Consider the following 14199-nt stretch of genomic DNA (forward strand, 5'->3'; position numbering starts at 1 on the left):
AGCCTCAAGTATTAATCTTCCAAGCCATGTATTTAGTTTAGTGGCCTGGAATGATAAAGTATTAATCTTCCAAGCCATGTATTTAGTTTAGCGGCCTGGAATGATAAAGTATTAATCTTCCAAGCCATGTATTTAGTTTAGCGGCCTGGAATGATAAAATCCTGTCAAAGAAATTCTTGTATTGACATGATTTAGAAGAAGAGTAATTAAATAGGTTTATTCTACGAGTACTCCTATTGGAACTATTCATGGAAAACTGAGAGGCAAGATAATCAGGTAGCATCCCAAAAACTGCTTTGTAACTAATGCAGGAAAACTTGAACAGAACTCTAGACTCCACTGGCAACCAGTAAAATTTTTGATAGTAAGGGGTAATGTGTTCCAAATTTTTTAGACCAAAAATGAGACGAACCGCAGTGTTCTGGATTACCGTATTTTCACGCAAATAACACGCACCCGTATAAAACGCGCACACGTGTATAGCGCGCAGAAATCACGATGATAAGCACAAAAACTTTGGTATAACGCGCTCACGATTATACCGCGCATGCTGCCCGACTCTCCGTTCACCCCCCTGACTTCCGTGCACTGCCCCGCCTCTCCGTGCGCTGTCCCGACTCTCCGTTCACCCCCCCTGACTTCCGTGCACTGCCCCGCCTCTCCGTGCGCTGTCCCGACTCTCCGTTCACCCCCCCCTGACTTCCATGCACTGCCCTGACTTTCCGTGCGCTGTCCCGACTCTCCGTTCGCCCCCCCGGACTTCCGTGCACTGCCCTGACTTTCCGTGCGCTGTCCCGACTCTCCGTTCACCCCCCTGACTTCCGTGCGCTGTCCCGACTCTCCGTTCACCCCCCCCCCCCCCGCCGCCCGATTCATCCCCCCCCCCCCCGGCAGGACCATTCGCACCCCCACCCCGAAGGACCGCCGACTCCCCGACAATATCGGGCCAGGAGGGAGCCCAAACCCTCCTGGCCACGGCGACCCCCTACCCCCACCCCGCACTACATTACGGGCAGGAGGGATCCCAGGCCCTCCTGCCCTCGACGCAAACCCCCCTCCCCCCCAACGACCGCCCCCCCCAAGAACCTCCGACCGCTCCCCCAGCCGACCCGCGACCCCCCCTGGCGACCCCCACGACCCCCCCACCCCCCTTCCCCGTACCTTTGGTAGTTGGGCCAGAAGGGAGCCCAAACCCTCCTGGCCACGGCGACCCCCTAACCCCCCCCCGCACTACATTACGGGCAGGAGGGATCCCAGGCCCTCCTGCCCTCGACGCAACCCCCCCTCCCCCCCAACGACCGCCCCCCCCCAAGAACCTCCGACCGCTCCCCCAGCCGACCCGCGACCCCCCTGGCGACCCCCACGACCCCCCCACCCCCCTTCCCCGTACCTTTGGTAGTTGGCCGGACAGACGGGAGCCAAACCCGCCTGTCCGGCAGGCAGCCAACGAAGGAATGAGGCCGGATTGGCCCATCCGTCCTAAAGCTCCGCCTACTGGTGGGGCCTAAGGCGCGTGGGCCAATCAGAATAGGCCCTGGAGCCTTAGGTCCCACCTGGGGGCGCGGCCTGAGGCACATGGGCCCAACCCGACCATGTGCCTCAGGCCGCGCCCCCAGGTGGGACCTAAGGCTCCAGGGCCTATTCTGATTGGCCCACGCGCCTTAGGCCCCACCAGTAGGCGGAGCTTTAGGACGGATGGGCCAATCCGGCCTCATTCCTTCGTTGGCTGCCTGCCGGACAGGCGGGTTTGGCTCCCGTCTGTCCGGCCAACTTCCAAAGGTACGGGGAAGGGGGGTGGGGGGGTCGTGGGGGTCGGCCAGGGGGGTCGCGGGTCGGCTGGGGGGGCGGTCGGAGGTTCTTGGGGGGGACGGTCGTTGGGGGGGAGGGGGGTTTGCGTCGAGGGCAGGAGGGCCTGGGATCCCTCCTGCCCGTAATGTAGTGCGGGGTGGGGTTAGGGGGTCGCCGTGGCCAGGAGGGTTTGGGCTCCCTTCTGGCCCGATATTGTCGGGAAGTCGGCGGTCCTTCGGGGTGGGGGTGCGAGTGGTCCTGCCGGGGGGGGGGATGTATCGGACGTCGGGGAGTCGGCCGGGCAAGAGGGCTTGGGCTCCCTCTTGCTCCGATCGTGGATGCGGGTGCGGGTGGGAGCGCGTGCGAGTGGTCGTTCGGGGTGGGGGTGCGAGTGGTCCTGCTGGGGGGGTGAATCGGGCGTCGGGCGGGGTGGGAACTATGTTTGAAAACTTTCGTATACCGCGCTCACGCATATAACGCGCGAGGGGTATGCGCGGTAGGTAAAAACGCGTATAACGCGCGCGTTATATGCGTGAAAATACGGTAGTCTTAGTTTTTTGAGTATTTTTTTGTAAGCCCCTAAATATATGATATTACAATAATCCAAAATATTCAGGATGGATGCTTGTACCAATAGACGAAAAGAAGGTTCGTCAAAAAATTTCTTGATGGTACGAAGCTTCCATAAGACTGAAATACATTTCTTGAATAATAGATCAGTATGTTTTTCCAGGATCAATTGTTTATCAAGAGTTACACCTAGTGGGGGCGTGGCTTGGTGGCGCACGAGATGGAGGGGTAACCGCGGCACTCCTCTAACCCAGGCAGCAAGTAGAAAATTTTGAAAAGTATTTCGCGGCTTTTTCTTTCCCGTAGCTATAACAAAATGTTGTTTAGTATGGCGGCTAGGCGGCAAAAAAAAATTAGAAACAGCTTTCGCGGCAGGAGGGACGGCGAAGCGTGTTAAACACGATCAAGTTACACCGTCGAAAGTGCCTCTCCCTGCTGAAACTGCAGACGTGCTAAATAAAAACGAAGTAATGGCGGAATTACGGAGTATTAAGCAAATGCTTCAAGACAACGCAATTAGAATTTCAGAAGTAAAGGAAGAAGTGTTAAATTTAAACAGGCAAATGGAAGTTGCCAATCAGAGAGTGTTGCTACTAGAAAACAAAATGGAGCAGATAGAAATCAACGCGATTCAATGTAAAACTGACAGTCAAGATATCAAAGAAATGAAGAAACAACTTGAAGACTACGAAAATAGAGGAAGGAGAAAGAATGTGAAAATTATTGGATTAGCTGAAAATTTGGAAGGGGGAAATGCTATCCAATTTTTGGAAAATCTTTTACCAAAGTTACTGCAATTAAATTTAAAACATCCCATAGAAATAGAACAAGCCCACAGGATTCCATCCAAATGGTCAGCTAACCAAGTGAATCCAAGGCCTTTAATTTTCAAGCTCTTACGATTCCAGCAGGCCTTGGAAATATTAAATTTGGCTAAAGCTGACAGAAACTTAAATTATAAAGGATCAAAGTTGCTGTTTTTGCCAGATTTCGTAAAAAACACGGCGAACATACGAAAACAATTCCTCCTGTTAAGTCCTCAATTGAAAGAAAAGGGGCTCACATATGGCTTGTACTATCCTGCAAAAATGAGAGTGACAAGTGGAAACGAGTCCTTATATTTTGAAGATCCGGAAAAGTTAAAGGACTTCTTGTCAAATTCTGAGCCTATGTCTATTTAAATGGATTGAATTTAATAACCTAGACTTTACAATATTTGGGGGGATTTTGGACAAGTTAACTTAAAGAAGAGGATGGACTTTAAAGAAGGAAAAAGACTAACATCTAACAACAGGATGGAAAAAAAATGGATGAACATAATTATATTTAATAATCTGAATATGGAAAGAGAGAAAGACACCTAACCAGCAGACTCTCTAGTCTGTTCCTTAATGAAAAATATTCAGGTTTTGAAAGTATCAGCTTTAGTAGAAGAGGATATATTAAATGCATTAGTCATAATGCTTAATGATAAAGAAGCAAAGGAAGAGGTACAGAATAATTGGTTTTCAGGATGATAGTAAAGCTGTGGGAGTCTACATACTGTATACAACATATGCTTATTCTTCCAAGATGCATCAGCATTGAACTTAACAAATATTGAAATTGACATTATAATAGTAAAATTGGTAAAAGAAGAGAGACAAGGTTTCTTCATTTTGAAACAGTTATAACGTAACAGGAAGTCCAGGGTTGATATGATAGTATGAATCAGTCAAAGAAATAAAATACTGACAGCATGTAGTTTATGGAGAAGGGGGAAAAAAAAGTTCTCAAATATAAGATGTTAGAGAGAAGGAAAAAAAATGTATCTTTATATTTAGGAAATATTAATTGTTTATGGTATGAATGGAATGCAGTACAATATATGGACTAATTTTTAGTTAATGGTTAAGGTCTGATTGAGAATATAGTATTAACAACAATGGTCATATGTGTTTTTAATTCATCCATAGTAATAAAGATGAATTTATTTTAGATATTGGTCATTAAATAGAGAGGATAAAAGAAAAGGAAAAAAAAGAAAATATGACAAAATTCAAAGAAGAAAATATATAGGTTGATATGTAATTTTATATAGAAGATACTTTTTATTATTGAATATGAATTAGGATCTATTTTCCAATTTAAGTTAGATTGAACTTAATATATATTATTTAAACAAATATCCTTGATGAAAGTTAAATGATAAATTATAAATTTGGTGATATTGTTGAGTTGAAATTTGTTAAAATGGGTGGGTAAACATGGGAGGATATAGATGTATTTTATATATTTACATAAAGAAATTTAGGGTGTATGAAATGGTTTTTAACAATATATTTAATATGAAGTAATATAGTTAAGATCGTTCTGAAAGGTTTAAAAAAAATGATTAGTAAAGATTTTAATGTAATATGAATTGAAAATTAGGAAATCATATTAAAATATTAATTTACAAACTTATTAATTCTAAATCTTGATTGGGGAAGGAAAAGATCTAAATTCCCTGGGAGAGGGGTATTGTGATTGCTAATCCTATCTGTGTTCCAAGGCAGTCATTTTGTTTGAAGGGTAGGGGAGGGAAGGGTTTTTCTTAATTATGGGTTTGGATGTGCAAGGGAAAACCAATTTCACGGATGTAATGAAAGATATTGAGATGCATGGGAAATATGATCTATATAGAATATTTGATGATTTGTGCTATCTCTTACAGTCCCTTTTTACTACAATATTATAATGGAGTTGATAATTTTTTCAATGAATGTTAATGGCCTCAACCATCCAATAAAGAAAATACTTACCTTTCTGAAATAACAAAATGCGTGAGCAATGGAATCCTTTACATCTTTCTTGGTGGGGGAGAGTTCAAACTATTAAAATGATGATATTGCCTGTGGTTTGTTATCAAATGGGTATGTTACCAGTTTTCTTTAAGGGATCCTTCTATAAGAAGTTAAATACTATTCTTACAAAATTTATTTGGCTGGGTAAAACTCCTAGAATAGCTTTAGTATCTTTACAAAAACCAATTACAGAAGGAGGGGTAAATTTTCCAAATTTTTATAGGTATCATCAAGCCTATATTTTGCGCCAAGGTATGTATTGAGTCCTCCCAGAGCTCATTGAAAATACACTAGATTGGTTATGGTTGGAATGGTGACTCATGTTTCCTCTGTGATTATGCCATGTTCTCAGTATCAAAATGCCTAGATTATATAAGGAAAGCAGAATATTTGTAGATATGTGGAAAACGTTACTATATGTCAAAACACCTATTCCAATTCAAAAATCAACAAATCAAACTATTTGGCTAAACTCCAAGATTCAAATTGGTGGATTTAAGGTCATTTGGAAGCATTGGATGATAGCAGGAATACGTACTTTAGAGCAGTGTTTTTCAACCGCTGTTCCGCGGCACACTAGTGTGCCGCGAGATGTTGCCTGGTGTGCCGTACTGTCAGGGCCGCCATCAGGGCAGTACCACCAGTCTAGGGAGAGGGGCGGTCCGTCCCACGTGGACAGGAGAGAGCTGGACGGGGGACCCGCAGAGTTCAATACATCTCGAGCCGCGAGGCTCGTCTTCTGTTCCTGCCTGCCCTGCAGCTAACATATAGCCGATCGCAAGCGTTCCCCGATGTCAGCGCAGACGTCGGAGGGAGGGCTTAAGCAAAGCCTGCCCTCCGACGTCAGCGCTGACGTCGGAGAATACTTCCGTTCGGCTATTTGTGCGCGGCAGGGCAGGCAGGAAGCAGAAGACAAGCCTCGCGGCTTGAGCTTCGTTTTGCTGAGAAAGTTGCAAAGATGAGCTGGGAGGCAAACACGGAACACAAAAGGGGGGAGGGAGTGCGTTTTGGACACAAGGCATGAACTTGGGAGAGAGGAAGGGAGGGAAAGAGATGCTGAGGTGGGGGAGGGAATGGGTTTTTGGACACAGAAGGCATGGACTTGGGAGAGAGGAAGGGAGGGAAAGAGATGCTGAGGTGGGGGAGGGAATGCGTTTTTGGACACAGAAGAAATGGACTTGGGAGAGAGGAAGGGAGGGAAAGAGATGCTGAGGTGGGGGAGGGAATGAGTGTTTGGACACAGAAGGCATGGACTTTGGAGAGAGGAAGGGAGGGAAAGAGATGGTTGTGTACACGGGGAATAGAAGAAAGGAGAACTTTTGGTCATAGGGAGGGAGTGAGGTACAGATAGTGGCATACCAGGGTGGGGGGGGCGGTCTGCCCCACCCCGGGTTTACGTCCCAAGGGGGTGCACAGCTGGCCACCCTCCAGTGTTGTCCCTAGGCCGGCAAACTGCGGCTCTTTAGCCATTGAGTGCCACCGCCGCCAACGGTGTTGTTGGCGGTGGCAGCATTATAAAATACTTTCTTTGTGTTTATTTGATTCCTATTCAAGAGAATTACTTTATATATAGTCAATATAGGCACAGAGTTAAATTTTTTAACATTTTCTAATGGTGGCGTGCCTCGTGATTTTTTTCATGAAACAAGTGTGCCTTTGCCCAAAAAAGGTTGAAAAACACTGCTTTAGAGGTTGTTATATCTAATGGTAAGCTGCTTGACTTTTCACAGTTGCAACATAAATTTGGATTTAATAAATCACAAAGTTATAGATGGTTGCAACTGAAGCAGGCCATTCAGGTAGAGTTCTCTGAATGGAAAATTTTAAATAATCAGTATAGTTTGGAATTCTTATGCTTTCAGGTAGACTTCCTGGGACACCAGGCTGCACAGTGGTATAAATTGATAGCTAGATTTATAAATAAGAAACCAAAAACTGGTCTTAGGGACATTTGGAGTATTGAGATTAAGCAACAAATTCCTGTATCTCAATGGCCATGAATCTGGACTTGGAGGGTGAGATGTACAATATCAGCATCTATGAGACAAATTTGTTTTTTTTCCTGTTACATAGAGCATTATGGACCCCTGTTAGATTACAAAAGTTGGACAGCTCTAAGTCTAATAAATGTTGGCATTGTCATCTCAAAGCAGGGGCTTTAGATCACTTATTGTTCTACTGTCCATTTGTTTTGGCTTTTTGGAAATCAATATGGGGCCAAATAAATTGCTTGTTAGAAAATCCGGTGGCATTATCCTATGATACTGTGCTTTTTGGCATGTCAATGAGAACTAAAAGTCAAATATCATCTAAAAACAACATGCTTTTATTAATAATGACAAGAGTTGCCATACAACAAATTACGAGCAATTGGAAGAATTGGATGAGGCTTAATTATAGTTTTTGGTGGAATTCACTATGTCATATGTATAAAATGGAAAGAATATTAGCCATTCAGAAAGGGAATGTTAAGAAATTTCAGGAGATTTGGGAGCCATTAGCAAATTACTATAACGTTTAATTAATGTTTTTCCCTATGTAATGCACATCCGGGAGGGGGGAGGTTGGGGGTCTGTTAGATTAATGAATTTAGATATATTTGGGTTCATTATAGAAATGTTATGCGATTGCATTGTGATTGTTTAGAAGGGAGGGGGATTAATTCTGAAATGGATATAAATGGAATATTAAGTGTGTTATTGATGTATAAAATGTGATATTTATTGTTACACTTATTGTAAGTTTTGAAAATAATAAAGAATTGGGGAAAAAAAGTTACACCTAGTATTTTTATTGATTGATCAATTTTGTATTCTCATCCACTCACTTGAATCAAATCTTCTTTTATCCTTTCATTGGGAGTTGCGAGAAACAATTTGGTTTTTTCAGTATTTAAAATTAATTTAAAAGCAGTCATCCAAAGTAGAGAATGACACGGTGACAAAATTCATCACCGTTCCCGTCCCCGCAGATAACCGTGGGAAAAAAACCCATGTCACTTTCTAGTGTCTATTTCAACCTCGGTCCTTCTACACCAGCATTCTTTAAAGCAAAGCTTGTGGGTCAGTGGTTGTGGCCATTCATACTCTGATTCTTATGTGAGCCAAGGATAATGAAGCCATTGTGACATCACTGATGTGATTGGCTCTTTGGCACTGGTGGAATGAGGCATTATGACATCACAATCTCTGCTCTGGAATGTTGCTGCTTAATCTCAGCATTCTTCAAAGCAAAGCTTGCGAGTCAGTGGTTGTGCCCAATTATACTCTGATTCTTCCCTCTCCTTAAAGAATGACATGAAGATGGTTTCCTGCAGTTATCCGTGGGGACGGGAACGGTGATGAATTTTGTCACCGAGTCATGCTGAATTTGATTTCAAATATTAGTTAAAAAAGCCAACAAACAAGTTAATGGAATCACAACAGTGATGTCATCTGCGTAAATATAAAAGTTGAGCTTTAGGCTTTGCAGCAAGTTACCCAATGAAGTGAGATAAATATTAAACAGAGTCGGAGACAGGGGGGAACCCTGAGGTACTCCACAAATGTTGTTCCAGCTGTAAGATAGATTATCATCCTTGAATACCTGATAAGAGTGTTTGCCTAGAAATCCCTGGAACCAATTATAAACATTTCCTGTAATACCAATTGATTCTAGACTATCCAATAAAATGGTATGATCTACCAGGTCAAAGGCGCAGCTTAGGTCCAGCTGCAAAATCATAGCACTGGTACCTTGACTAAAAAGAGAGTGTAAGTAGTTTAGTAATGAGGCCAGAATTCCATTTTGGCAAACAGGATCTTTAATACAATTTCTATTTCTCCTATTACATGAAGCATCTTCTCATAGTAACAAAGTAAATGATGGCAGATAAAGACCTGAACGGTCCATCCAGTCTGCCCATTTAGTTATATTCATTAAAAATTCATGATTAAATTAATAGGTCAGGGAAATATGCTTATGCTGCTTTGCCTCCAATCTACTCTCTAATTTCTTTATATATACAAAAAGCAGGTAGTTTCCCTTTGAAAATTAGTTACAAAGGTTTGTACATATCTTGCAACAATGTGGGCTAATCAGACTTGCCTCTTTGTGTGTGTGTGTGTGTGTGTGCAGATATTTAGGGCTCCTTTTACGAAGGTGCGCTAGCATTTTTAACGCACACACTGAATTAGCGCGAGCTAGCCGAAAAACTACCGCATGCTCAAGAGGAGGCGGTAGCGGCTAGCGCATGCGGCATTTTAGCGCACGCTATTCTGCGCGTTAAGGCCCTAACGTGCCTTCGTAAAAGGAGCCCTTAATTTACAATGAACGTGTTAACTCTGTTTTTTTTTTCATTTTCACAGGTTTACTTAAGATGGAAAAAACCCTTATTTCATCAGGTTAGTTATTCTCCGACATAAATATAGAGGAAAAAAAGCCTTTTATGTTATATAGACTAGTAAAGCATTAGAAGTATGAGGAACTCCATTCCTATTCTAATTCTGCAGCTAATATAGTTACCTTGTATTATAACCATACGCTAAAACTCGGCTTACAGCTTACTAACCCAAATATACCATAAAAATTGTGCTCCCTGATGTGGTAAGCAAATAGCTTGGAAAATTGCAAAGGCGTTAAAAAGGGTGCACCATCGAGGGGGGGGGGGGGAAGCACACACACCACAGCAGTAAGATGCAGCTGTTTGCGACTTTATCTCTTTTTATCATTCCATGAAGAATGTTTGGCTCATGCACTAACAGTAAGGGATATTAAACAGTCTAGACCACAGTTCTTCAACTGCCGGTCCGCGGACCGGTGTCGGTCCGCAGAAAATTCCTGCCGGTCCGCACAGGACCGGCGAGATGGACGCTGTTAAATTTCCTGCCCCGGTGGTGTTCGCGGAAATCTTCTGTTCCTCCCAGCCTCGGGCGATCAAGACAGGTTGCCGACGTCGGCCATTCCCTCTGTGAGTCTCGCCTATGCGGAAACAGGAAGTTGAAACAAAATAGGCGGGACTCAGCGAGGGAATGCCCGGTGTCGGCAGCCTGTCTTGATCGCTGCTCCTGCCGAGTCGCCGAAGAGGGCCGCGGGGAAAGTGCAGGCAGAGAGGAGATGGTCAGCGTGCGCGGGGAGGTCAGCGTTTCGATTGGGGCCATCAACAGAGTTTGTGCTGAGAGTCTGCCCACGTGCAGGATGCGGCAGGTAGGGGCCTCCGGCTCGTCTTGGGCGGCAGGGCCTGCGATGCAAAGCTGTTTTTGCCGGCTTGGGGGAGGGGGGTCGCGAATGTGCAGGGAGCCTTCAACAGTGGCTGTCTCCTCTCCTAGCAGCTCTGTACTTACCAGGGCAGTGATTCACTTTGGCAACTTCCTCTTTCCTCAGAGGTGGCAACGGACCCAAGGCTGCCTAAGTAAATCACTGCTGCAGGCAAGTACTGAGAGCTGCTGGAAGGAGAGGAAGCCACTATTGGAAGCTAGGAAGCTGCTGGATAAAGGGAGAGCTACTACTGGACCTGGAGGGAGGTAGAAGGAGAGATGCTACTGGGAGGGGAGGAGGGAAAGGGATAGGAAGAGAGTTAATGTTGGATAGGGGGAAGGAGGGAAGGGAGAAGGGAAAAAGGAAAGAAACAGCTGGCAGGGAGATTACAGGAGGGGAAGGGGGTCAGGGTGGAATGGAGATCAGATGAGGGAAAGGGGAGAGACAGAGGAATGAGAAAGTAGAGAGAGATTGATGCTGGAAAGGGGGTCAGCAGAGAAATGAGAGAGGGATAAAGATGCTAGATCTGGTGTAGGAGAGAGAAAAATGAAGAAAGCAGTGAAGCTGGAATGAATGATGTAAAAAGGAGAGAGGAGGCACAGGCTGGATGGAAAGGGGAGAGGGGCATAGAAAGAAGTCAGATACATACGGAAGGGGGAGAGGCCAGACAGTGGATGGAAAGGGCAGACACTGGAAGGAAGAGTGGAAAGAAGATGAAAGCAGAGACCACAAAAGGTAGAAAAAAATCATTTTATTTCTATTTTGTCATTACAATATATCAGATTTGAAATATATATCCTGCTAGAGACATAACTGGGGACTGCAAAGCCTAACACTATTCCTATCATGTGTAACTGCAGTATTCTGTTAGCATGATATTTCTGTGTAGCATTCTGTAATAATTTGGCTTGTTCAGTTTTCTTGATAGTAGAAGGGATATATGTGAAGGGGAGGGGAGACAGGGGTTTTGTTGGTCCTTGCTCTGAATATTTATATTTATAAAATGACAATTGTACAGAATATTGTTTCTTTTTATACTTTAATAAAATACGTTCAATATAAAATCATAACTGAGGCTTGTGCAGATGGGATCAGATGGTTTGTGGGGACCGAGCTTGCGGAGATGGGGCGAAAATGTGTTTTTTTTTATTTCGGTCTTAGTAGTTTGCCGGTCCACAAAATAATTCTTTTATTTCTGCCGGTCCACGGGTGTAAAAAGGTTGAAGAACACTGGTCTAGACTCCCAGCTCTTTTCCTACTTCCCTATCCCCTGACCAAGTGGTGTAGCCAGACAGCCCAAAATGAGTGGGCACAAAACTTTGGTTTATTAGTCTATATATATAAAATCGGATGTATCTCTGTGTGTGTGTATGTTCCAGCATAACTCTGAAACACATGGACAGATTTCACCCAAACTATCTGGGGAAAAAATACTGTGGGGGTGGGAAGGGAGTAACATGTAAAAATAATCAAAAATGACAAATGATAGGGATAAATAAATATCCGGGCCATGTCAGGTAATCAGCTAGTATATGATAAAATCGCCTACTTTACCAAGTAAATTGAGGTAGGAACTCTTGTCAAAATATATAGGAAAGTCATGCGTGCATACAGATAAAAGCATTCAGGCTCTCTGCTCGATAACTAAAATCATCAGCCTGTTGAATGGGACCCCCACTCTCCACCCCTCCTCTGGTGTCTCTGAATTCAAAATATAAATACTTTAGCTCATGAGGATCCCCAAGCTCTGTCAGCTGAAGACTTCTACAAAGGCAGCCATAACTGGCAGGCAACAGCAACCACTAGTGCCGGCACTTAACGCATGCTTAGTTTTCGATGGCTCAAAGATACTGCCCCTGTCTACCAAGTTTAGTAGAAGGGAGTTTTGACCACCTTCAGAGGGGGTCCTGCCAGCTACAGCAAGGCTGGTATTAGACATGCTAAGGCCCAGGGCACAAAATTAAAGAAGCCCCTCCCACCAGTTCCCTCTTCTCTTTACCTCCCTCCCAATCACCCCACCTATCGTTAGTCATACAGGTGGACCCTCACTAAATACAGAACAAGGGATCACAAATTAAAAATAAGAATTGTGTAGAAAAAAATTGAACTAGGCGGTTCAAGATGGCATGTGTAATGAAATGCTCCTGACTTGGACTCTGAGAATCCTTGTTTCTTCACAAAATGCCGCATACAAAGAGAAAGGGAAGTGTTCAGCCTGATCCCTTGGCAGCCAGGACCTCATCATCTGCTCAGCGTTCCATGAGAGAGTTCGGTTTCACTTTAACCCCACAAGTGTCCGGAGGTCAGTCTACAGTGTCCTTGGTGGAAGGAGACACAGAGGACTTAGACTTGGGATTCAACATCTCCCTATCCCCTCCGGGTTCTGTGCCTCCGCCTTGCTCTGCTCCCATCGCGGCACTGATGGGGGAACCCGGCAAAGGAGACTCGACTGGGGAAACCCCAATCCAAGGAGCAGTGGCCATGAGAATTGAGAAGGAATAGAGAGAGCTGGGAGTGGTAGTTGATACTGCCACCCGGATTGAAAAACCAAAGGCAGTAACACTGGAGAGCATTTGGGAAGCTCTCCAGACATTGAACACTTCAGTCGCCAGATCTTCAAATGAAGTTTCAACTTCAGTAAGTACTGTGACTGCTCTGGGGAAGAAATTAGATGGGACTAGGGATGAATTTTCTTTACAGATGAAGAATGTTATGGACAAAACTGATAAATTGCAAGAATTAACAACTGGAATCATAAAAGAAAAAGTTATGCTTAATCGTAAGATTGAACAACTTGAAAATTACAACCACAGGTTGAACTTGAGACTGTTGAATTTTCCTAAATCTCTGAGTGTGACCCCCTATTGAGTTGCTTAGAAAATATTTGATTGAAATCCTAGGTTTTCCACCTGAAAATATACCTCCTATTAACCGTGTCTATTTGACGATGAAAAAAGAAATGGGAGCCACTGCAGAGAATTTGCAAAAGAATTCATATGAATCACCTTTAAATATTACACACACATTGGAATCAAGTATTACAGGTATTATCCAGAGACAGCAGGCAGATATTATCACATATGGGTGACATCATCCACGGAGCCCGGATGCAGACAGCCTCACAGGAGACTTGTTTGTAAAACTTTAAGAAAGCTCGCAACTGCCGCACCGCGCATGCGCGAGTGCCTTCCGCCCAATGTAGGGTGTGTGTCTCCCCAGCGTCTCCTCAGTTTTCCACAGCCGACAAGCCACTCGTTTTGATGCTCTGCGCTAGACTTAGTCCTACTCGGGCCTTCTCTCCCCTGGGCTCGTGTATTTTTCTTTACAGGATCGCTGTGTTTATTTGTGCGTTTCTTTAAAAAATATATAAATAAATAATATTTAGTTTCTTTCTTTTTACTTCAGCGGGGCCTACTTGCGGCTTCAGCCTGCGGGCTTCGATTTTGCCGCACCTGTGTTTCCTTCTACTTCCGGCTCAGGGTTACGAAGTGTAGTCTAACCTCAGTTGGAGTCGGGCGCCCGCTGTGCTACAGTCCGGAAAAGGATCGGCCTTTGCCTAATGCCTTCAATTCCATTCCTGCCCTGACCTCCACCTCGACTCCAGCTCAGTTTTCTTTGAGGTCAAAATCTTCAACCTCTACCTCGATTAAATCTCCCTTGATCGGGGAGTCTTCGTCTTTGGGGAGTTTACCTAATTCTTCCCCTGGGGCGTTATCCTTGGTGTCTCCATCAGCTATGATAGCCCAGTCAACCCTACGGACATGCCACCTCTAGAACCAGT

The 14199-nt window shown here is 44.3% G+C and overlaps 1 protein-coding gene across 1 annotated transcript in view; it reads left to right on the forward strand.

Annotated features, from left to right (window-relative positions):
• The window catches only part of ACER3 (alkaline ceramidase 3), a 79899-nt gene that overhangs the window by 46677 nt on the left and 19023 nt on the right, over nucleotides 1–14199 (forward strand). Inside the window, exon 6 of the mRNA XM_033950129.1 lies at nucleotides 9530–9565. Within this exon, the coding sequence (XP_033806020.1) occupies nucleotides 9530–9565 (36 nt within the window). The remainder of the gene's footprint in view (nucleotides 1–9529; nucleotides 9566–14199) is intronic.

This window comes from Geotrypetes seraphini, chromosome 6 (assembly GCF_902459505.1).
Source record: "Geotrypetes seraphini chromosome 6, aGeoSer1.1, whole genome shotgun sequence".
Classification (NCBI taxonomy): Eukaryota; Metazoa; Chordata; class Amphibia; order Gymnophiona; family Dermophiidae; genus Geotrypetes; species Geotrypetes seraphini.